The sequence below is a fragment of the Xenopus laevis genome, chromosome 3L, assembly GCF_017654675.1.
Source record: "Xenopus laevis strain J_2021 chromosome 3L, Xenopus_laevis_v10.1, whole genome shotgun sequence".
Classification (NCBI taxonomy): domain Eukaryota; kingdom Metazoa; phylum Chordata; class Amphibia; order Anura; family Pipidae; genus Xenopus; species Xenopus laevis.
The window spans coordinates 95,291,388-95,317,736 of NC_054375.1; the positions used below are offsets into that span (position 1 = coordinate 95,291,388).

Below are 26,349 nucleotides of genomic sequence, written 5' to 3' on the forward strand. Positions count from 1 at the left end.
TCCGTCTGCCGAGTATCAACCTTTATGGCCAAGGCGACTAGATCTTCCCAGCGGGATGGAATTTCCCTGGACACCAGATCATTTTTGATGCGCATCGCCAGGCCGTTGTAGAAGGCAGCGTGATACCCGTCATTATTCCACAAAGTCTCAGCAACTAGGGTGCGAAACTCGATGGCGTACTCTGGGACAGGGCGAGTTCCCTGTTGAAGTTGGAACAGGCGTGCAGAAGAAGCAGTGGCACGACCCGGAGCATCAAACACAGTACGGAGTTCGCGAACGAAGGACCTGGCATTGTCAATGATAGGATCTTCCTTCTCCCATAGAGGTGAAGCCCACTCCAATGCCTTCCCTTGCAGGCGGGAGAATATGAAGCCCACCTTGGCACGCTCGGAGACAAATTGGCCGGGTAAAAGTGCAAACTGGACCTCGCACTGGTTGACAAACCCGCGGCAAGCTTCGGGGTCACCACTGTAGAGTGGGGGAGCCGGAATGCGGGGCTCGGAGACCTGGAGTGGAGACACAGGTACAGGTACGGGAACAGGGTCAGCGGGTGTTAGGGTCGACAACTTTGCCAGTATTGTTTCCAGGGCCTGACAAAAATGAGACTGCTGTACCTCATAGGACTGCATCCGAGAAGCCAGTCCACGAAGCGCTCCACCGACATCAGGCGGCGCTGGGGTTTCCTCCGAAGGGTCCATGGCCCAATTATAATGTAAGGCCCAAAGGCTTCAGGAGTAGTGAGGACCAGGGGAGGAGGTAGCAATGTCCAAGTTCGCAGTACAGATTAGGATGAGACGAGAGAATGGTCAACAGGCAACAAGGTCAGTCCAGGCAGAAGAGGTTCAAGGTCGAGGAATTCAGGCAAAAGGTCGGTACACAATAACAAAGATTCACAAGATCACACCCAGGAGTAGCAAGCTAAAACCTATAATTGGGCATTGAGGAGAGTCTGAAGCTGCTTTAAATAGGCCTGGGTTTGGCGCCAATTTGGACGCGCTGACGTCATGACGCGGACGCTGACGCACTGACGCCAGCGTCCTGACTCCGGCGCACATTCTGACGCCGGCGTCCGTTCCGACGCCGGCGACCAATCCGAGGGCGAAAAGACGCTGATGTCATCGTGCTGCGACCAGCAGGATCCAAGAGGCCGCCATCTTGGACGCCATCTTGGCGAAGACAATCTGTTTCCATTACACAATCCAGACCAATATCTATGCACCACGGATAATGGTCAATTAGGGGATTAGGCAGGTTTGAAAATTTCAGTTTACAAAGTGAAGGGGAGCTGCACATACGGTGATTTGTGCAGAGCAGGGATCCCCAACCTTTTGAACCCATGAGCAACATTCAGATGTAAAAGGAGTTGGGGAGCAACACAAGCATGAAAAATGTTCTTGGTGTGCCAAATAAGGGCTGTGATTGGCTATTTCATAGCCCCTATGTGGACTGTCAACCTACACGAGGCTCTGTTTGGTAGTACACTTGGTTTTTATGCAACCAAAACTTGCCTCCAAATCAGTAATTCAAAAATAAACACTTGTGTGTGAGGCCACTGGGAGCAAGATCCAAGGGGTTGGAGAGCAACATGTTGCTCACAAGCTACTGGTTGGAAATTGCTGGTGCAGAGTATACAAATGATCAGATGAAAGGAAGCAGCCATACTATGTGTGGTCCCACGGGTCAATAAGTCATAGTAGACAAGCCCATGTATAGTGACATTTAGCTGTCTGTTCAAGCTGAATATTTTATCTGTGGTGCTCTTTCTCAGCCTGCGGGTAGATTATTAGTATATTATTAGCAGATGAGAAAGGGAGAATAGCCACTGCTGCTACTCGAGGTTAAAACTGACCCTAACTACAATCTGTAACCTCTTTACCTTTACCTCATATTTTTTATAAGCCTTTAGTATTTCAGGATGAAGCATCAGCTGCACTTTTTCCCTTACTGCCAAGCAGTTGTGTTGCTCGAGACTGTTGTATTCTAGTCTGTCAACTCACTAACTCTTCATGGTCTACCAGTACTGTTCTTCATCTTTTAAAGGAGACATATAGGATAAGTAAAACAACCCTAATCTTGTGGGCAATATTGAATAATATATGGTACTGGTTTTATTCTGGGCTGACCCTATTAGGTCAACCTAGCTCTTATCCTTAAGCCTCCTGCTACCATGCACAGCCTGGGAATTGAGGCAACAGGAAGTGGAACATGGGTGGGACTTGTAGGGTTTTTGCAGAAATTTTCAATAAATCAGCTCAAAACACGACTTTTTTAAAGCACTTTCTTCCTATATTTAAAAGGTTATAATTCACTGGCAAATTCATATTTTTTACACAATGGGCCAGATTCAATTCAATGAGAAAACTTTTTTCTCACTGAATTGAATCTGGCCCAATATGTCTCCTTGAAAGTGTTAGTTACACCTGATATTAAATGTAGGTTCAAATATGCCACCTGTATTACAAATCACTGTTTGTATTTTCTTTTTAAAACTTCAAATGCCAGACTCTATGGGGCATATTTATCAAAAAGTGAAGTTAGAGATCACCACAGTGCTGATAAAAGCGTATTTATCAGTAGGGTGAAAGTTCACCCTTTGATACAGTGCCTTGCAAAAGTCTTCACCCCCCATGGCATTTTTCATGTTTTGTTGCCTCACAACCTGGAATTAAAAAGGATTGTTTGAGTGTTTGCACCATTTAATTTACATGCCTACTTTTATGCCTACAACTTTGAAGATGTTTTTTTTTATTGTGAAGCAAATAACAAATAGGATAAAATAACAGAAATCTTCAGCGTGCATAACTGTTCACCCCCCTAAAATCAGTACTTTGTAGAGCCACCTTTTGCAGGAATTACAGCTGCAAGTTGCTTTGGATAAGTCTCTATGAGCTTGCCACATCTTGCCACTGGGATTTTTGCCCATTCCTCAAGGCAAAACTGCTCCAGCTTCTTCATGTTGGATGGTTGTCGCTTGAGAACAACAATCTTCAGGTCTGACGACAGATTCTCATTTGGATTGAGGTCTGGACTTTGACTAGGCCATTCCAACACATTTAAATGTTTCCCCTTAACCACTCGAATGTTGCTTTACCAGTATGTTTTGGGTCATTGTCCTGCTGGAAGGTGAACCTCTGTCCCAGTCTCAAATCACAGGCAGACTGACATAAGTTTTGCTCAAGAATATCCCTGTATTTTGCACCATCCAACTTTCCCTCGACTCGGACCAATTTCCCAGTCCCTGCTGCTGAAAAACATCCCCACCACCATATTTCACTGTGGCGATAGTGTTCTTGGTTAGATGAGATGTGTTGGGTTTGCACCAGACATAGCATTTTCATTGGTGGCTGAAAAGTTAAATTTTTTAGCTGACCAGAGCACCTTCCTCCATACATTTGGGGAGTCGGCCATTTGTCTTATGGCAAACTCAAAATGTACCTTCTTATTTTTAACTTTAAGTAATAGCTTTTTTTCTGGCCACTCTTCCATAAAGCCCAGCTCTATGGAGTGTACGGTCCTATGGACAGATACTCCAGTCTCTGCTGTGAAACTCTGCAACTCTGTCAGTTTAATGCCCTCAGGGCAGTTTCAGGCTGTTATGCTGCCTGAGGTGGCATCCGAAATGTGCCCCCCCCCTGCCCATCGCGCTTACCTTACAATCGCCAACGGGGGGCTGGCTGCATCGTTGTCGCAGAGAGCAAAATTGCACTCTTTGCACTAGTAAAGCTAAAGCTGACTACCCGGAAATTTGGCTCTTAAAGTTACCAGAAGCGACTTTTTGGTAAAAGGTGTTTTTATACTGACAGATCACGTGACACTTAGATTGCACCCAGGTGGACTTCATTTCACTGATTATGTGACTTTTGAAGGTAATTGTTGCACCAGGATTTTTTAGGGGCTTCATGGCAAAGGGGGTGAATACATATTGAATTCTTTTTTTATATATATATTTTTATCATTTCACTTCACCAACTTAGACTTTTTTGTGCAGATCCATCACATAAAATAGGATTAAGAAACATTTAAATGACAGGTTGTAATGTAACAAAATAGTTAAAAAGGCAAGGGGAGTGAATACTTTTGCAAGGCAGTGTATATATACGCCTTTCAAAATGCTATAGAAATGAATGGAGAGTTGTGGAATTTCATTCTAGCAGACTGTGGTGATCTCTGACTTTACTCTTTGATAAATATGCCCCTATGTTGGTGTCATGAAAAAATTCCAGCACTGTGGATTCTGATTACTGCATTCAAATGAATAGAAAAACATGGTGCTAGGTATCACCAGCAGTGAAAGGGTTACATTTATTTGTATATATATATTTGCTCCAGTGCATATCCTGACTACAAACACCATTTATCACTCCTATAGCTACATTGTCTCAGTACTACGTGTAGTCAGGATGAGCATTGGAGAGAATAGCAATGAAAAAATAACTTTAAAATCAAATCTTTTTGATGGGAAACACTTGACAGTGCCAGTACTGGTTTCAGCCTAGAAAATTCTTTTGTGCCTATGTTTCAGCTGAAAAGCATCAAAGCTGGCGTTTTCAGGCATTTCACATTCAAGTCAATACTGGATCATTGAACAGCAACATCTTTGTAAGAACTACTTTTTCTTGAAAGCATTACGGTATATATATATTTTGTTTTATTTATTTTTTTTCGCAGTCTTTTAAAGGGCTAATTCACCTTCCAAACATTTTTTTCCAGTTCAATTGCTTTATAGTTCAGTTTAGTTCATCACTTTTTTTCAATTCATTTTTTTTTTAACATTTTCCTAAGATTTAAGTTCAAACTTTAATTTTCCATCTTCCTTATGTGTCTCAGGAGCAGCTTACTAGTGATGAGAGGGTCAACAAAAAGTCAGCCCTCTTCAAACCCAAACCCAAGCTTACCCGGTGCCTTGTTATTACTTATAATATAATAATAATAATATACTTATAATAATAAAAAACCAACACTGCCCTTCTAGGATGTCACCAAAGGAGTCCGAGCCGGTGCAAGTGTATAAGTAAACGTGCTCCCTGGGCTTTACTGATGTCAATTAATGTGGCAAATTGTAGCATGTAAAATTAAATTAAGATCGAAAGCAATTGAAAATTAAGTATCCCTTTTAGGCATTTACTTTTGTGTCACCAACAGGAAGTTCATTTACTAGGATTATACAAACGATATAGTTTGTATCCTGTGCATAGTTTGATCTGTAATATGAGGTCAGCCCTTGGTGGCAAATTAGCTGCTGCTTAATTGTTTTTTTGATTCTATAGAAATAAGAGATACACATATTGTGCCAGCATTCAGAATATTCATTGCCTTTTTGTAAATGTTGTTATAGCAGGAGTTAAGTGTTTGCCTGTTCTTTCTGAAATGTTATAGTGTAGCAGCACTTCTCATATGACATGATATGGAGTAACTACATGAAATATGTAATTCTCAATTCACATGGGACCATTCTGTTCAGAGAAGCTCATATTTCCCTTTCATAACATGTAGATTAGATTAGTGGGATCATTTTACGGTATAAATAAACCACTATGTGGAGATTACACCAGCCCACATTTAGGGTGTCAGACTAGCATGTGTTCTATAGTTTGCCTAGTTACTTGCCACCCTAATAATAGGTACTGACGGTACAATTGAGAGCTTTAAATGATGCAGAAGTACTCACATTACCAATACAACATCTCCTCACATCTCCCTTATGCAGATATTCTCTATAGTAGGATAATAGTTTATTCCAACTGTTAGAACAAGGTTACGCTTAATTAGTGATTTAGGAAGTGTTGTATAATCTAGAAAAAAATATAACCTTTATACAGGGTATATGTGATTCAGTTAGGCAGCATTACGAGGTATATTCAGGCATTTTGTCGACCATTGTGGGTTTCCTGAGGGTGACAAATTGCACTGCTTGCCATTGCCCTTAGAGCTTTCCACTTATTCATATTAATGACTATGTTTATTGTAAAAGGTAATCAAAGTTTCAAAACTGACCCAGTGCAGTAAACAAGAGCTGAGCACTAATTTGCTTTAATTGGTGTAGTGCAACTATACTTACTGATGAATTGCTGCACCTACAGTACATAGCCATTGCATCACCATGTTTTCCCAAAATACCTTCCCAGCATTTATTAAAGGTAAATCTATTCCCTCCCAGCATTGGGCCAAATTAATTTCAGTGAAAAAAAGGTTTATCACGTGAAAGGTCATGGACTAGTTTCAATTTATGGTGCAATTCAATTCAGAAAAACATATCTCACTGTTTATCACGTGACAACTCTATTAAAGTCTATGGGAAAAAACTGGAACTGAATTTGGCGATAAGTTTTTTCTCCTCAAATTGAATTTCGTCCGTGACTTTTCACGTGATAAATCATGAGATCATTTTTTTCTTGCTAAATTGAATCTGGCCCTTTGTTTAATATGCAGTTTTAAAAAATAAAAAAAAAATTGGCGTGTCAACCAAGATCCAGATTCAATACAGTGAGAAAAAGCTTTATCATGTGAAAACTCATGGACGAGATTCAATTCAATTTAGAATAACTTATCTCATGGTTTGTCACATGAAAATGGGAAAAAAAATGGAAGTGAATTAGGAGAAAAGTTTTTCCTCATCTAATTGAATCTTGCCCATGAGTTTTCATGTGATAAACCAGATAATTTCTTCTCACTGACCCCTTAGTGTCCAGTTCTGTAAACAGTGGTTTGGGCAGGCTGTCGTTTTAGCTAAATACATAGTTCAATAACTCTGTCTGTAGTGGATTGAGTCACCACTTAGTTGACAAAAGTTTAGATTATTTGTTTTTCTCTTCTCTAAACCTTATAAAAAATTTTACGGATGATTGAAGTTTGTTTTTGCTGAAACGCATGAAAAATTGTCCAAGATCCTCGAAAACAACTAACACAGGCAAAAAAAGTTAAAGGAATTAGAATAATAGTTAGCCTTATTAAGACATTTTTGTTCTGATAATGACAAATAACTGTTACAGTCCTTCAGTTTTCAATGGACTGCTTTAGAATCTATTGAAATAGAATTAAGTCCTGTTACAGACATTTATTAATAGGGTTCTGTATAGATATTCTCTAGTCCTAGCCATAGAAAGACACTGATGGTTATTTACTTGCACATCTATTTAGAATAATACTACTGACACATCAGAAATGTAGCCCCTTAAGATACCGCTCTCTTCAAAGCTAGATTGGGTTTTGCCGAGTGCCGTGATCTTCCTTATGTCTGCTTACTTTGTGTTCTCCCTTAGAGGGTATTTTTGTTTTCACACCTTGGTGCCCATTATTTTCTTTGGGTATTGAGAGCACTCCAGTTTAACCCTAGCACTCTGTAGTCTTAAGAATTTTTAATTAAATATGGCACCAAGCTGGGTGTTTTCCTTTTGTCCAATCTACATGTACTGTGACTCAGCTAAAAAAACAAGCTCTTAATTAAAATGTGTTTAGCAGCTTCCACCCCTCCCTTCCTCATGCAAACACCTTAGCCAGTACCTTAAATCACCCTCCTTGCTTCAATTTTACTCAAAGAAGTATACTTTCTTCAATATGCACAACCATGCTGGCAGTAAATTCAGTTCCAAGATGTTTTTTTTTTCTATTTATTTATTGTGTTTTTTCAACAAATACATACATTGAATCTTCATATACTTCTCTAAGGAGTAAGATCTGAAATAAACAGTTCAGAGATTTTAAGCAGTGCACTTTACAGATTTGTGGTGGCAAACTCAGGACTCCACTGACGCTAAGAACCATTTGTCAGCTCAGTATGAGTTGGCTGACTGACATTCTGAGACTTATTGAGACTGATTTCAGTAATGGTGCTTACTTATGTCTTGCATGTTGCCTGTCCCCTAAGCACCAATCACATCAGCAGCTAGTTCCTAGAGACTAGCCTCAACTCATTATTTATGCTTCTGCATGAATGTGCCAAGTGTGTCACTCACTTAGATCCTGCTACTGATTCAAACCAAACAGAAACCTCACTAAGTCAGCCTCTAGGTCATCTGCTTAACTGCCTTGCTTTTACTTGATATTGATTCCCCCACTTACAAGATTATTATTTTCACCTGGACATGAGCCCACTTGCCCAGAGTTTGTAATTTTGCCTTTCTTCTTTCATAGTATACTAAGCAGTTTATTACAAATTAATTCACTATTACGCTCTCTGATTTACTGCCAGTCTGGTGACTGCTTTACTTAGGAAGTCACAGTTACATTGGACTTCACTATACTTCCTTATACTAAGGGGCACATTTACTGAAACCAAAACATTTTTTTTATTAAAAAAAATCCAACCAAACTCCCACGATTTTAACACATTTATCAATAAATTTTCTCGACAAAATCGGAGCGACAAAATGTCAAAACAAAATCAAATGTCAATTCGTATCATATGATTGACATCCTGCAAACTCTTTTTTTTAAAATTTTCGCTGCAAAAACTTTACCTTTTCAGATTATCAGACAAAAACCTTGAATTTTTTAGTATGATAAATCTCTAAAAATTAAAGTTATTTTTCCATAAACAATTCGAGTTTTCACCCCAAAAACCTTGACCAGGAAAAAAATCAAGGTTTAACTTATAGGCCCTTAAACGTATTCACTTTTTCATACATGTAATCCACCACACTGGGTTCCCTAGGTATGTATGTATAACTTTATACAAATTAAGCTGCACAGAGTATCTAAAGTGCTCTAACAGATACTGTGGGGAAAAAAGAGAAATATTTACTTGTATCTCAAGACAATATTGTAAGTATATTATTATGGACAATGAATTGTAAATATATCATGATGTATTCTGTATAATATTGCTCCTGTATAAATATCTGTTTTGCTTCTAGCTCAGCTGAGATATTTTTGTAGCAGCAAGTTTTTAGTCCATGCTATGGAAATGCCTTTGTAGTATCAAGCAGTAAGGCTGCTCCTGGTGCTAGTGATGGGCGAATCTGACCTGTTTCAAGTCACCGAAAATTCGCGAATCAGTGAAAACTTCACAAAATACATTGAATTCAATGGTTGACAACTTTTTTTTGATGTGTGAAAAATTGCGTATGTGCAACAAATGTTTTCACCCATTGAAGTGATGGGTGTTTTTTTCATGGCAAACCTGGCAAAAATATGTGCTCATCACTTTGCTGATAAGTACAAAGTACAAAGTAAATGTGCAGGGATTGATCACACTTGGGTATTATATAGTTACTTTGGATATTATGGTATTAGTTTATTTGGGTATATTTGGTATGTATATTTTAGGTATATAAGGGCATATTTAATTTGATGATAACAACGCATTTCCTAATTAAATCCAAATTTCCCCATAGACTTCATGAGATAATTGAATCCGGCCCATTGTTTTTTCTAAACCCTTTTCTTTTTTTATGTGTATTCACCATGTGAGTCCAGTGGAATGATCTAGTCCAGGGCTGTCCAACTGGCGGCCCGTGGGCCACATGCGGCCCATGACACCACCTTGTGTGGCCCTCTACATGAAAGTCTGCCTTCTGTGTCTGCTTACCATGTGAAAGCTTTAAAAGGTATCACTACAGAGATTAACTGGCCCCTGCATTGTTTAAACCTCAAATTCACACTGTAATCCCCTGTATTGTTCACACATATAATCCCCCCTGCATTGTTCACACCTGTGACACCTCTATTGTTCACACCCTAAAGACCTGTACTGTTCACACCTGAGACCCAGACTGAAACTGCTCACGTTGTTCACCTGTTCACACCTTATTCAAAATTCTAATGGGGCTCCAGCACTGTGTCACTGTATGTAGTACATATTAGACTGGTCCTGATGGGTTTCCTTGTCTCCTGCTCTGTTGTGTCTGCCCTATGCTCCCTGTGTGTGCCATACTCTGCCTTCCCCATGCTACCTGTGTGTGCCAAACTTTGCCTGTCCTACTCTGCCTGTGTGTGCCATACTCATGTCATGTCAGCCCCATGCTCCCTATGTGTTCCATACTCTGTCTGCCCCATGCTTCCTGTGTATGCCATACTCTGTATGTCCCATGCTACCTGTGTTTGCCATACTGTGCCTGCCCTATTGTCCTTGGGTGTGCCATACTCTGCCAGTGTGTGCCATACTCTGTCAGTGTGTTCCATACTCTGCCTTCCCTATGCTCCATGTGTTTGCCCTGCTCTGTCTGTGGAACATAAGCCTGGTTTTTGTTCTTGGGGTTTGTTAGCATTTTATTCTTGGTGTTTATTCTTGTGCTGGGGGATACTGTGTTACCCACAGGGGAGGAGGAGGTATATGGATTTAAAGGAATGTCTTAGTATGACTTTTTTCCACATATGAGTGATATCCCTGCAGTGAGCACCAACCATGGTCTTGTGGTAACATGGGTGTGGTTTAAAGTGGGTGTGAACTAAAACAGGGAGTGGCTAACACTGGCTTCCATTATCGGCCATCCCCCATGTAGACCAAAAAAATTCTGGTAATACAGAAGTTGGACAGCATTGACTAGTCAGTTTGTGTAAGGTGTTGAAGGAGTAAGACGGTATCCTAAAATTGACAGATTACAACTGTAGAGATACAATAACTGGGGTGGGGAACTGAACTGTACACATGTAGAATATTCTGACAAGATCTTCCCTTTAACCCACAAAATAATTCAGACAACAGGGATGTATTTAAATCCTTTCTGCACTAGAAGATACACTGCCTCTACTCAGAATAGCACTTGATGCTGGGAATTTTAGTAGCGCTACATCTATTCAAAGCCACAGGTCAATAAGCCCTGATATAGGTCACACTGCTGCCCTCTTAACATGCACCCACTTCACCTCTTTTAATGTCCCACCTTTCTGAAATACCGATTGTCCTTTCTCTCACCACCTGTCACTTGGCTTTTATGCAATGCCTTGTGCACCTACCCGCCCCCCAGTTGCTGTCAATCTGTTTTGTTACTGCCTCCTAAATGTAGCCAGCCATTCTACATGCAGCCAGATATTCCTTCATCTCGCCTAATGGATTAATATGTGCAGCTCCTAGTGTTCATCTCAGTTTCTTTCAGCACAAGCAATTTCTTCTTTCACACAGCTCCTCTCTCATAATGTTGTGCTGGCTACAGCCATTCTCATCTTGCTCAACACTTTGTAACACATCCATACCTGCTCTCTTCTGCATGGATTAGATCTCAATTCCTTTTGTATACATTCTTTCTGCCCCCCTTTCTGAAGAAAGAAGTGCATCTCCCTAATCTTTCTGATCCTAAACTGTTTGATTCCTAGAATCTGTGCAAGCTATCTATTATAGGATGAAACTATAACACATGCAAGGTATCCTTGCGATACTGTGCAATGCATGCAGTCTGTCTATACTTCCTAGTGAACGGACTGCATCCCATTATGGCGTTGCTTGCAAACCGAGTTAGCAGTTATACATCATGCAGTCACAAGGTTGGGCAGGCACAGAGTACAAGCTAGTGTCTGAATGCTATATCCTCCCACCCACACAAAAGTCTAAATGCTGCAAATCAGACACTTTGTGACCTTAGTGTTGTACCCTCTATTCCCCATTACTTTTGCCAGAGCTTGCTGATTCTTGCATATACAGCCTTTTCCCATTTCCTAGCTAATGCAACATATTTCCACCTCCTAGTGCATGCAGTTTATTATCCTCAAGGAGGCTGCCAAATTGTTTTTATTAGAGTAACATACCTACTGTATGTGTAACATATAGTAGCTTACTATACAGTTCTCAAATGTCCCAGTCACACAGACATATCCATATGTTACATTTCAGTTTGCTGAGGTTTGCAAAGATACAGTCCTACAGTAAATACATATAGAAAGTAGTGTTTAATCGCTGCAGTGCAGATGTGAGAAAAGTTCTATTTGGAGGCATGCTGCTTCTGTCACCATGAGGCCTAAACATTCTTTGTCCCACTGCTTATCCACCTTAAACAAAATTACCATCTTGATAAAAATCAGACTGACACATTAATTTTTAAATATTAACACCTTAATATTATACGATAGTCAATTCAGTCCCACCAATAAATGCGGCACAATTAAACCACAACATTTACCCATCAAGAGTATCTGCCAAGGAAAAGCCAGGATCCAATACCCTGCCCTCTCTGGATTCCTTCTTCTTTGCATGTCCCATGGTGGTCCATATGATGGGTTGCCACACAAGCCTGACCATATGATCATAGCCTGCTAACCTGGACATAGCCCTATCCTCTGGCACTTTCTCTGATGTGCCGCATTCCGCTTGTTCTGAGTTCCTTCATACCTTTGCAACTTATTGTTTGACCTTGGCCTCTCAATTGAACAAATGCACGACCTGAAAAACAGCTCAAAGGAATTGTGAGGGTTGAAAAAAGTACAATCCAAAAAATACAGGTTATCTTTCCTACCTTTCCCTATTTGATGGTCTTTGACTTTCTGCATAGGCATAGCACTGCATTATTTTGAACTCTTATATCTCCTATCTGCAAACCAGGGGCATAACTATAGAGTAAAGCATAGCCTGTGGCTGCACGGGGAGCCATGGGGGTATAGGGACCCGTGAAGCCCTAATTCATATACAATTTCAATAAATATTGATAAAACAGGTCAAACTCAAGACATTTTGGGGACCAGTACAATAATTAGCTGTGGTGCCCTGTTATATATAGTTACACCACTCATTTTTCCATGGAGGAAATAATTCCCCTATTCTAAACACTGTTCTAAACAGCTTCATTTCATAATCATCCTTGACTACTTTTTTTAAGGTTGGAACATATCAAATTTAAACGTTCCACCATTATAGGTTCCCTTTTATCCTTTGATGGACCTACTATCTGACCCCAACCCTTCATCATTTGCCTGACTATAACACTATTACATGGGTCCCTCTTTTTTATTCAGAATAAATTGCACTAAGGCTGTCTCTTTTTAACCTACATTTCTGCTTGAATGTGACCCATTGACTCCAGGCCCTATGGAATACTTGAAACGTGTTCTTGGACACTGAACTCCTTTGAAGCTGCAGTGCCCTTAGGTCCCCAACTGCTGCAGTCATGGTGGGAATGGATAACCTTGTTTTTGTGTGTGTGGTGCAGCAGAGGAAAAACACTGGAAATAAAATCTTGACAATGCATCAGCAAGTATATATTTTTTTCTGGTATGTGAGTGGCTCGGAAATTGATATTATTTTCTAGACACCTCAATACTAACTGTCTAAGGAGGTCAATGACTGGATTAGATGATGCTGATATATTAATGATTGTATGAACTACAGTCATGTTATCTGTCCAGAAAACCACTTCTTTATTCCCATGCTTCTTACCCCACAACACAACTATGATGGAAAAATGTTCAGTGCTGCATCTGTGACTATCTTTCATTCTTGGTTGGATTGGGTTGGCTGTGTCCATAATTTGACACCACTGAATTCTGAAAAAAGTATCCCATATGTGTAAGTCATCCATGAACTTTCACCCTATGATAAATACACCTTTAAAAACCCCATAGAAATGAATGGAGAGAGGCGGTATTTCACTCCAGCGGACTGTGGTGAACTCTAATGTCACTCTTTGATAAATATACCCCTATGTTTCGCTTTGCCATTTTAGCATTTAACCCATTGGCTTTCATTAATTGAAGTGCCTGATCAAATGATTGATACTTTACAGGACATTTTTCCCTGTCAATACCATCATTTACTGGACTACACTAAATAAATGCTAGTCTCTTTCTTAGGCACTACTCTTAATGTTGATATGATCGCACCTTCTATGGAAGAGGGCTCTTTAAAAGGTCCCACCATCCTACCCCATTGCACTTCATAATTTTGTATTTTACTACCTTAAGGCTCCACGTAGTGTGGTCTGAAAATGGATCCTAAAACCCTTAGTAAAACCTTCCTTCAAACATTTTGCAAATATTTATTTGGATACTTGTTTAACCGGGGTGCCCTAATTGGGGTTGGTGGCCTTTCCATTGTTGCTCTGCAATGAATTATATATAGCTATAGCTTCCTTTTTCTTTGCACTCTACTCACTCGACTACAGGATGATTGCCTCCACAGCAAGAGCAAGCACGTCTGAACCTACAACTTACCCCATTATGGCATATTTTCTTATTAAAACCCCAACACTGCCTTTTCTCTTTAAACTAGATAACCTGTGCTATATGCCAACCTATCTCTCCTTTAACTAGCTACCCATTGCATCCAGACCTCCATGTCTTTCTTTGTTGTCCTCCTGCTCTGAATGCTCTGTCATATAGCAGCTCATACAGGCCATGAACCCTTTCAATCATTCTGACAATGACTCATTTTTACTTTTAGTCTACTCCCTCTTCTCCTTCCTTATGTAAGCTACTTTCCCAGGCCCGGATTTGCGGCAAGGCCGCATAGGCCCGGGCCTAGGGCGGCAAAAAAATAGGGGCGGCATGCCGCCCAGCCGCATTATGGGGACGTGTGCGTCCCCATTAAATTACAGCAGCTGCGCCGGCATTTTTTCGCCGGCGCGCTGGGGAGGTGAGGTGGGCACTAGGACCGCGCGGCCGCCTGGTCGGACTGCACGGCCTAGGGGCGCCGGTCATTGAAATCCGGCACTGTACTTTCCTCAGTTCAAATATATCTTTCTATCAAAGTACTTTCCTGTCTGTATTTTTAACCACTTTTTTTGTTAAATGGTTGTGTATAGAAGAAATACCATAAAAATAATTATCTCCTGTTGAGGCCACTTTTATTCTAGTTTCTTTACCAATTACCACCCTGTCTTTTGCTACCCTAAGCTAGTTACATTCTTTATTTTTTAACAACTTCAAGTATTTCTTAAGCAATTTGTATGCACTATTCCCTTTAACTTGGTACTCACTCTTTGATGTATTCACTGTCTCCTTCTGTCCTTCCCCTAGACCAGTATCAGCTGCTGACCCATATTGTTCCTGTTGTAATTTATGTTGTCATTGTTGCCCTGTTAATCTACTATTCACACTTGTCCCTGATGAACCAGCTCCAGTGTACTCTGCCTGTTTCCAGGTCAATGTGGTCCATTCTTCTGCAGGCATGGATCCACTTGTGAAACTGCACCATCAGCTGCAAAGACCCCATTCCAATTCCATTGCCATTGTGCTTCAGCCCTCTGTTGCAGAGTGCACCTGCAATTAGACCAGCATTCTGGGGGCACATTAACCCTATCCTGCCTATAACCATCTGGGTACTTGGTCCAATTCCTTACAGATCTGATCACTCTGTGATGCCTATTTTCATGATATCTGCTACAGAGGGGCCTGTAATTAGATAGGGGGTAGGCTTTATGTATGCGTGTGTGCTGGGCTGTGCTGTGGCCAAGGGAAGTTGGAACACCTGGGGGAAACTTTTCTGCGCGAGTTCCTGCGCCTACTCCCTCCCTCCTGCTAATCTGCCAACATGTATCTTACGAGACTTCGCTCGCTATAGGATGGTGGCTGTGGTGCCTGGCATGTGAGGCCACACACCACCACCAGATGACTGTGGCTGTCTGTGGGACTTCCCACAGACAGGCGCAATCATTTGGAAGCAGTGTGGAGGGGGGGATGGGCTTGCTTGCCATGGCTTTGCAGGTCCCCGAGTAGGTTGGGGACGGGTGACTCGTCAGCTGATTGGGATGGTGTTGCCACTGTGTGAACCCCAGTGGTTGCTAGGAGGAGTTGCTATTAGGAGGGGGTCTCAGGTTGAATGTGAACTGGGGTCTGACATGTGGGGCCTTGGATAGGACATGTGAGCTGGGCTGGGGTACTAGTCTGCAAGCAACTTACCCTTGTGTGGTGCAGAAGGTCCACCCCTAAATATTTGCAGGTGACCTGCTGCACTCCTGACCTACTGCATTCCTGTCTTCTCTCCATCCTGAATCATACAGCTCAGCACCTGCAAGACAAAAATGAACTGTTATATGAATAATCCTACCCTGGCTATTCCTTTTAACCCCCTCTAAACCCTCCCATTCACACCTGCCCACAAACCAGGGGAAGGAGGGGATCGCCTGGTAAATGGCTAGACCCCCCCCCTTCCCCAAGAAGGTGGCCAGTGACAAGTCCCAAGAACAACAGGCCTGCATTTAACTCACTGCAGCCTTTTCTTCTATACCCATTCTTACCGTTACTGGCTAACCCCGCTTAAAGAGCATGCAGTCTTTTCTCACTTGTAGTGTGTGTAGTCTTATCCCACTCCCTAGCACATGCAGTCTATTGCCACTTCTAGCACACACAGTCTGTCTGACAGTCCCTTTCCTATGACACCCAGGCATAAGATAAGAGGGGAATCGATAATCGCCTATTGTATCAGTAGAGGTTTTTTTCCCTCCCCCCCCTCACTATTAAATGCAGGCTATCCTCTCTCGCTCCCACTCCCCCTTCTATCTATTACATGCAGTCTCTATTCTCACCCCCCTCTCTCCCCCTCTCTCTATTAGATGCAGTCTCTCCGCTCCTCCCCCTCTCCTGCTCATGTTGTGTCTCCGGTTCCTGAGCTCCCGGAGCAGCCCGGACCCCCCCCACCCAGCCCCCCTCAGGGGCCCCCGAGGGACCCCGGGGCTCCCGGCACCCCTCGCCTCTCTGGGGGAGATCCAGAGACCCCGGAACCAGAGAGCCAGTCCCCCAATAGAGGAAGAGACACCCCCACAAGGTTCAGAAGCCCCAACTTTGGATATCACCCTGATTCCAGCAGAGAACCCCAAGGCACAGAAAAACTCACCCCAGCCAGAGATATCAGCACCCAAATTAAAGAGCGTGAGCTTTCCAGCCCTGATAGAAACCACCACATCGAAGAGAGCAGCATCCCAATCAGAGACAGATACCCCACCTTCGGAGGCAGAAATACCCCAAGTAGAGATAGGGGATCCCCCATCAGTGACAGATACTCTGTCAGGTCTGCCAGCGATCTCAAGATCAGAGACAGAGAGCTCCCTGTCAGCAACAGAGACCCCCACGGCTCAGACGGAGACCCCCCCGGCCGGCGGATGGAAGAGACAGCGAGGAACGCGGTGATCATCAGGATCGGCATCCCGGACCTGCAGCAAACGGTAACTAGCTCCTGTCTGTCTGCATGTCTGTCTGGATGTAGCGTACGTGTATGCATTAAGCATGCATGCTACTGCTGGCTATTGCCTGTACAGTACCTTTATTTCTAGCAAGCACTTCCAGTATGCAGTGCTGCACCTGTCTGTTTCTCTCTCTGTGTGCTTGTATATGTATACACACACATATATAATATCTGACTATATATGCTATGCTATACTGATGCATTCTATCTATCTATCTATCTATCTATCTATCTATCTATCTATCTATCTATCTATCTATCTATCTATCTATCTATCTATCCTTTGTGGATGCATGCTAGATGAGGATAAGAGCCATCTTATCACACGTTGTAGGCTATTAATAATCAATTTATACCATATATGACCATATGATTGATATATTATCTATCTATATATATATAATTTATTCACCCTCCAATTTATTCACCGTTAAATACTATTATGGATGTATATTTACCTTTATTATACAAGGAAGATTGGAAAGATTTTTAGTTTGTATATTTCCACACAGACTATACTGTCTTTTGCCATTGTATAACACATGTTCAGGGTACTTGTAAGATATATCTTCGGTACAGACATGTATACACTCACACATATATTATGTAGAACACAAAGTACCTAGAGTACCTGCAAAACTGATTCATTACCTGGTAATCTGAACAGCTTGACCAGATACACTGGGCTGTTTTATGGGGATAGCAGGCTGCTAACTGCATTGGACTTTTACCTTTGGGACTACATTCAGTATGGAAGATATAGAAAAAAAACCCACTGCTATATATTTGAGTTTAGATGGAACTCTTGCTCCTCTACATACAGTCCTGATTACATTCAGCCAATACCTAAATCTGTTTGGAAATGTGCTATACATACAGTAAGCCAGTATACATATTTTCTGTTTCCGTGTATATGTACATATTCCCACACATGGACATGTGTGCTTTAGCATTCTAGAAATGTTTATTTGTGTATTTTAAAAATACTTGTGTTTGTGAATTTGTGGTAAGTTAAATGGATAGCGGCGCCTTGATGTTTCTTGATTACTATAATGTGGATCTATGTCTTATCTGCTGCTTTGTGTGTTGGCAGATACTATAGCATATATGTGCCAGTGTTGGGGGCCAGTATGACTCATATTGATTTAGAACTGAACACAACTATTACAGTGTTACAGGCACAACATCTCTGCACAGGAAATTTGGAGAGTGAGTGAGGTGGAGTATTACCATGTTATAATACAGAAGCCCCTACTGTGGGACTGGTTTCCCTGGTTGGGGGGGGGGCAGATCAACCTGAAAGCCATTTGGAGACAGTACTTATTTGCTTTCCTAGATCCCTTGAAAGCCTACATAGGTCGATTAGGGTGAGGTTTAGATAGAACACATTTTTTCCTCTTAAAAATATTATTGGAATCATGGCTGAATGGCTGATCTACCAATGTTTTCCTATATTGGTACCTCCTTGTTATGAGCTGAGGGGGCCCAGAACAGAATGCCTACATAGGAAGCTAGAGTACTAAAAGCACAAATACACTTTCACCATCCCAAGCATGACACTGATTAGTATGCAAATTCACTAATAAAACATAACTCTAATTAACTAATGCTGATATAATTTAAGCAAACATCTAAATTCCATGAGGGTCAAAAGAAAATGAACAACACTTACAAACTCAAACCCTTTTAAATGTGGTAAACTAATCAAAAGTAAAAGGGCTGTATTATAAGAATTAATAGGGATATATAATAAAAGGCACTGAATTTGTCTAGGTGCACTCACTCATAGCAACTAATGAGCAGAAAATTGGGGACCTGTTTAAAAACAAACATTTTATTGGTTGCCATGGGTTACTGTACCTGGTCAAACATAGTGCCTTTTATTACATAGAGCATCAGACTGGGGTGTCCAGGCCCATTGTGGCTGCCTCATCAGGGGATGCCGTGCATCCCAGCCACAACCCTTGTCTGCCCCTGTCCCACCAGAGTGTACCTTTTTATCTCTTTATGCGACTGTGATCAGGGTGGGGAGAGTTCGGGGGGTATCGCACAGTTTCAGGTGACCATGGGGAACAGATCTAGGCTGGCGGGGTCCACTGTGTTTTTTCCCAGTATCCCAACTTCCTAGTCCAACCCTGATTACATATGGAGGGTAGAGAACATAATACTTTTCTCAGTCTAGGGAAATGATTAATTTAGGACAGCCATAGATAAATCTGACTAGGTGTTTTATTGTAAAATGTTGAAAGTAAGGTATCCCACATGTAAGAGGCCATTTATTATGCATGGGCAGAGTCACAGTGTTGGGCCCCCAAAGACATGAGGTACACAGTGCAGAAAAGACTTTTGAAAAGTGCTGTAAATTATTAATGTAAACATATTTAGTATTCTTATTGATGCAGATTTACACTCTTACCTAATGAATGATGTTTATAGTAGATGCATATAGTAGATCAATTGCATTCTGTGTAGGTAGTAGTGTCTCAACCCAATGTTGGCAATACTTAACTATTGTGCACACTTCATTTGTTAAATGATACTTACTGACCTTGCTGAATGCTTCAGTCCGAAACCTCAGTAGCTGATGATATTTTACTGGTGATTGCAGAAACTGATAAATGTGTACATTATGTAGCTTTATCTACACAGAATAGTAAACACTGAATAAAGTAGTTGGCCATGATGACCATTTTTATAGTAAATTGTATGACCCCACTATTGCACAGCTAAAGGATGCAATTTCTTTGAAATAATGGGTAGTAAATACAGTAGCTAGTAGTGCCTGAATGTTGTTAGCTACTAGTCTTATAGATGGATGAATTGCACACTTTATGCTAGTGCCTATACACTGTGCATGCAAATTATAGTCAATGATAGTGTTTAGCTCGGTGAAATGCTTCTGCTATATTGTTTTCAAGGTGCAGACCGTTCTCAGTGTTCTAATAAGATAGGCTCTATTAATGGAATACAGTATTTATTTTTATTTAGCGGTAATATAACTCAGAACATGGGAGGAATGCTGAGTTTTTGCTCATTGGACCTAATAACTATATTTGTGATGGCTGAAGCACAGTAGAATAATGTTACCGAAGGTCACACTGGGCTAGCTTCTCATAGAGGCAGATGTTACTGTTGAGTGTTTATTCCTATTTGTTATACCATTGATACGTTTAAAAAAAAACATTTTTTGCTGTGACTATAAGATTTAATGTTATTGAGAATAATTTAAAATTTTGTAAAAAAAAGTTCTAGAATTTCCCAAAGCAGTGGCAGGGTTCAGTTTACAGGAGGTAGGTCTCTAATCAAGAAAGTATTGCACACCCAATTTACAAAAATTATATAATATATTTATTACATAAGAAAAAAAAGGAAAAAAACAAAAAATGTACTCCCTGGAGTACACGGTAAACATCAGTATTATCACTGATTATCTGGTTAAGAAAGTGATAATTGCAACCCCAGCCTGTAGAGCCAGCATGTCACAGCCAAATGGCACAGTGTCTTAAAGAAAGAAGGTCAAGGATCCATTATTTCTAAAGGGTGGTGGAGTGAGGGAATTCACACCCATAGGGGGAAATGTAATATTGGTTGCTAACGCAAAAAACATTCACATTCCGTACGCAATGCGAATAAATGTTTACAAAGTGAAACATTTTGCCTTTACAAACATTTTGCCCCTCATGTGACCAGAGGATAGTGATTGCGAATTTTATAGTTTGCGATAGTGTGCAGTGTATGTAATAAAATTTTACAATTCCAAACTGCTTTTTCTGACAAAATATTTAACGAAACTCCAGAGCAGGTGTTAAAGGTTCGCAATGCAATAAAAGCCTAATAAAGAATATTTTAAAGAATTGCGACATTTACATTTTTATTTGCAAAGTTTTGATCTTTGCAAATGTTATAACATTTTCCCCCATATTACTAAATGTAACATTCAAAATAAAAAATTGTAATTGTAAAAAGTATGGGGGCACATGAAACTGTAAGCAAGGAAGTGGCTGGTGGACTGAAAGGACAACATGTTGCCCCTTAGGCTAGGACCAGCTTGGGCTGGAATCAGTCTGCTGAAATCTGCAGGTTGATTTCAGCACCTCGCCTTTAGCAGAATCCTCTGCTCTGTTCACATCTGAAAGACTTGTGTCAGCTTTGGCGCAAACACACTTGGCAGATTTCAGTGAAGAAATGCGAGACCGCATTTGGAGCCGAAATTTGCTGAGCATGTTCACGCCAGAGCTGACACAAGTCTTCCAGATGTGAACAGAGCAGAGGATTCTGCTAAAGGTGAGGTGCTGAAATCAACCTGCAGATTTCAGCAGACTGATTCCAGCCCAATCTGGCCCTAGCCTTAAGCACTGGCTGTAGAGTTCAAGGTGCAGCAAACTGACTGGTTACCTAACATTCCCAACCCAACATTACTTATACATGTGCCAAGTTAATCTTGTGAGTACTTATTCCCATTAGTTGGAAATTACCATTATATTGTTTTAGTTTTGTGCTCTTGTTTTGCTAAAAGCTTTGCTAAATTAAAGAGGTCACTTTTTGTTTCACTGGAAGGGAGAAGGCAAACATTTAAAGAATGTAAATAAACTAAAGGTGAGCTACTGTATATGCATGTATTGTATGTAAAGTACTTAAATGGAATCATAAATAACTTAAAAATCTACTTATATGAAAAACGCCAAGCTTCCAGTGTGCAAGAGTTTTAAGATTGTCCCTATTTTATGCTGCTGGGGTCGCAGTGGGATCGCATTAACAGCCCACTAGATCGATGACTAACATAGTAGTAAGTGATCGCTCAGACAGAACTGTCCCTCACTCCTGCAGAGAAAATCACTAACATCTTCACACGGTATGTGCTACTGAAAATAAAAACATTGGGTGAGCTATATAAAAGTACGTAATGGTGTCTTTTTCTGGTGTACAAATATTTGTCTCTAGAATTGTTTTGCATTATTTGCTAAGACATTATACACACAAGTTATTCTTTATAGGTATTCAGTATATTGTTATACTTTCAGAAATGCAACTGTGATTTGGCATTGCTCAGATTTTTGTTTTGGTCATGTGTCAATGACCAGATTTGTCTGATCCCATTTATTGACTTACCGAGTTAAATATCCAGTGTGAAAGTGCTATCCTTCTAGTCCAGGCCTAAGGGTCAGATTCAGTTTGATGAAAAAAACTCATCTTAATTAATTTCAAGATAATCTCATGAAAGGAAAAACTATGAGTTAAATGTTCTCATTAAATTCAATCTGGCCCTAAGATACTGTTTAAGTGCTACTAGATAGGTGTACCATATGCAACTTTTGCTATAAATTTCTTTACTTATGTACAGACAGGTGCTGTATTTCCTAGCAGCCACATTACTCAATGTACAGTCTTGGGACACATAGATTGTAGTCCATTAAGATTTCGTTAGGGTCACATCAGGGGCATAGCCATCATTACATGCTATTGTTGGAAGATTTTCCTTTTACCTTATATAGAAGGTTCTAAATGTTGGTTTCATTATTTTCATATCTCAAATAATCCTGCAATGCACATTTGGGGGGATGAGAGGTTGACTCTCCCTGGTAATGGTTGCTCCACCCTCATCAATCAGGTAGAGCTCCAGGAATACAACAGATATCTGTTGTGTAATAAAAAACAAAGAATCACCCTGATGCCCTAAATAGCCCAAATTAAATAGCCCACATTAGCATGGGAGCTTTCCAGGGGTAATAGAATAAAGGAATGAAAAAGTAAGAAAACATTCTATTCTATTGTGTACTACACCAGATGAGGGGAAGCAACAACAATAATCATTTGAATTATGATGCTATCAGAGAGAAATGCTTCTAGTAGAAAACAATATATACCATTCAAGCACATCTGGAATCCACACTCAAGGTCAGATATATATTTTATATGAAAGGCAGAGGTGGGGCATTGCAGTTATGGTATACTACTTTTCAGCCAAAAAGTTAGATTTACTTTTTTCTTATATTTATATCAGTAATTCCAATCAACCCAGTGCTCCAGAAGTCCAATACATTCCTTTCACCAAGACTTAATTCAGACATTAAGCTTCCTCAGCTGCTTGTAGCTTTCTAATGTTTTTTGTGTTACAACATTTATCAAATAATAACCATATTTCTAGTTTATATCCTAGATCACCTAAGTCACATGTTAAAAAGTTATCATTCATTTTGTTGTTTGTAAAAGAACATACATAAGGCAGCTGGATCATATCCACTCCCACCCAATCACTTGCTCATCCTATCAACCGTGTGCAGAGCATAGTTGAAACACAGTTATATCTAGGTTGAAAAAACTGAAAAAAGACAAAAGTTCAACTCCCTTAAAATGCACATATATATACTATAACTACTATAAAGACCTCAATGCACACACACACACACAAACACATATACAAACATATCTATACTAAACTAACTGTAGATCTTGAGATCACTATAGCTTTGGCTATTAAACTTGTTAAACAAATCATGCAAGTCACTCAAAAAGCCATCACAACATCACCCAGCAGAGTATACTACATTCTCACTGCCCTCATCATGAGGAACCACCTATGCTGCTTCACATGAAGTTCATCTCCTTAAGTCTAAATTGATAACCTCTTTCTATGTGAAAAAATCCCCTGTAAAACCCTCTAGTGTACTTGTAAAGAGTAATTATGGCCCCTCACAAGCACATTGTCTATAGCGAAAACAACTCCAACCTGGACAGTCTACCCTCATAGTTTAATTCTTCCATTCCTTTTACCAGTTTAATTATATGTCACTGCACTATTTACAACTCATTAATATCATTTTCAAAGAACTGGGGTTCAAAACTGCAATGGTCATTCCTTACCAGAGATCTATAAAGAAGCAGAATGATGCTATCATCCCTCGAGTTAAAGAGATTTCTTATGAAAGACAGCAATTTATTTACTTTAGTAGACACTGTCTGATGCCACCAACACACTGTGTATTACTTGCATTCATGCTATTTATACCAAAGTGCATATTCTTGCATTAATCAACATTGAACCATATTTACCAATTTACTGCCCAGTTCTACAGTTAAGTCAAATCACTGCAAAGTGGCAACATCCTGCATGGATCCCATTGTATTGCACACTTTTGTATCATCTAGGGAGACAGCAAACTGTTCAGTTACAATCAACTAAAAGCTGTCTTGGTCTTGTCCCAGTCACTACCGCAGGGGTCCCCAAAATTTTAGTGAGCCACTTAAAATGTAAAAAGAGTTGAGGAGCAACACAACAATAAAATTTTTTTTTTTTATTTTTGATTGGCCATTTGGCAGCTCCTATGTGGACTGACAGCATATAGGAGGTTCTATTTGGCAATATTTGTTTTTATGCAACCAAAACTTGCCTCCAAGCCAGGAATTAAAAAATAAGCACCTGTTTTGAGGCCACTACGAGCAACATCCAAGGGGTTGTTAAGCAACATGTTGCTCACAAGTCACTGTTTGGAGATCAATGCTCTAGAGGCTGATCTCTCTGCTATTATAAAGATGGCAGAGAGCAGTCCCATCTAGAACTGCCATTCTTGTGTTTTACACTCCTGTAATCATTATATAATTGCAAGTCTGTTGGGTTGCTCAAACACAGGTTCCTCCTCCTTTCCTTTTCCATAGTAGACTTTCTAATAGTAACCTAATTATCTTCCTCATTATCCTGCAACTTATCTTCACCATTGGCATTACTTGTCTCAGCTAAGTCCTGCTCAATGAGCAGGTGGCTTCTTTTAAGATTGTTGATCTTTCTCAGATTTACAATTTGCTGCTCTAAATCTTGAATCAAGGCTTCTTGATTGGCAGATTGCTCTCATTCACTACAGAGATAATCAGACTGAAATTCCTGTTCCAAATATGCATCAACATATGGCAAACTTTGAGTCAGACCATCAATCCTACTTCCACTTATTATACCAGTTGGAGAAGGAAAACTTACAAGCAATTGCAAAATCTTTTAAACTGATAAACCCTTTAAATTCTTAATCCCACTTAGCAGCCCAACAGAACAAGGTCACATAAACAATCTGTTAGAACAACAGGAAGAACTGGCAGAATCAAAATCTTGTAAAAAAAAAAAAAAGGGAACAATTAAGCTATGAGGAAAGACTGTCAAGGTTGGGTTGTTTTCTCCAGAGAAAAGGTGCATGCTAGGGGACATAATTGCTCTTTACCAGTTGATTACTTTCAGCGGGGGCCTTGCGGCACCCACAGGGGGGAGTAGTAAGGATCAAGGAGAAAGTCCTTTTCCAGTGAGTTCAGGCAAAGTACAATTCAAGGGAAATCCAATAGAGAGGTCAAGTCCAGGCAAGGGTTCAAGATGGCAGGCAGCAAGGTTCAAGGTCAGGAAACAGGCAGAAGATCAATAACAGATATAACAGGCAAGTAGGGCAACCCAGGAACACAATATAATATTGAGCTATACTCGGGCATCGAACCCGGGTCTCCGGCGTCCTTTTAAGTTTGAATTTGGCGCCATAGCGCGTGACGTCACCGTGCCGGCACTCCGGCGCCGGCGTCCTTGCGCCCACGTGTAGTCCTGGGCGCCGCCATCTTGGATCCGCCACCGCGCCGGGAGTAAGGTAGGGAGCGCCGAGCACTCATCGTGACAATTACATAACAGTACAGGTATGGGATCCAGAAAACTGTCATCAAGAAAGCTATGAATTAAGGGATGGCCATCTCCAATAGACTCCATTTTAATCAAATAATTAAAATTGTTAATATTGATTTCCTTTCTCTGTAATAATATAATCTGATCTGAACTAAAATATAAGTAATCCTTATTGGAGGCAATACAATTCTATTGGGTTTAATTAAGGTTTAAATTCTTTTTTTAATCAGATTTAAGGTATGGAGATCCAAATTACTGAAAGGCCCCTTATCCAGAAAACTCCAGGTCCCAGGCATTCTGGATAACAAGCCCATACCTATACCTGGACTGTGGGATCTTTTTTCACATAGAAAAGGACAACCCCTTTAGACTTGAACAATAGAATTTCCACTTAAAGCAACACAAATGGTTCTTCTTAGGGAGGCCAGTGAGTTTGCAGAATGTACTGGCAGGTAAAGTTGGCCATACACAGACATTTTGAATCTGCCTAGGGCCAATAATCGGATTATAACCTGATATCCATATTGGGGAAAAATCTAAACAATTGGCAACCTCGTTGAATGAACAAGTGTATGGTCACCATAAGTTTGTGATCGCAGGTTCTTTAATTGCCTTTATGCCTGCTTGGATGACTTCTTGAACATGCATAATATCCAATGTTATA

The 26,349-nt window shown here is 40.5% G+C and overlaps 1 protein-coding gene across 4 annotated transcripts in view; it reads left to right on the forward strand.

Annotated features, from left to right (window-relative positions):
- LOC108711262 (SH3 and multiple ankyrin repeat domains protein 3) overlaps positions 1 to 26,349 on the forward strand; it is a 182,400-nt gene that overhangs the window by 38,977 nt on the left and 117,074 nt on the right. For all 4 annotated transcript variants that reach the window (XM_041586629.1, XM_041586630.1, XM_041586631.1 and 1 more), the window contains exon 2: positions 16,413 to 17,021. In XM_041586629.1, coding sequence (XP_041442563.1) covers positions 16,413 to 17,021 — 609 coding nt within the window. The remainder of the gene's footprint in view (positions 1 to 16,412; positions 17,022 to 26,349) is intronic.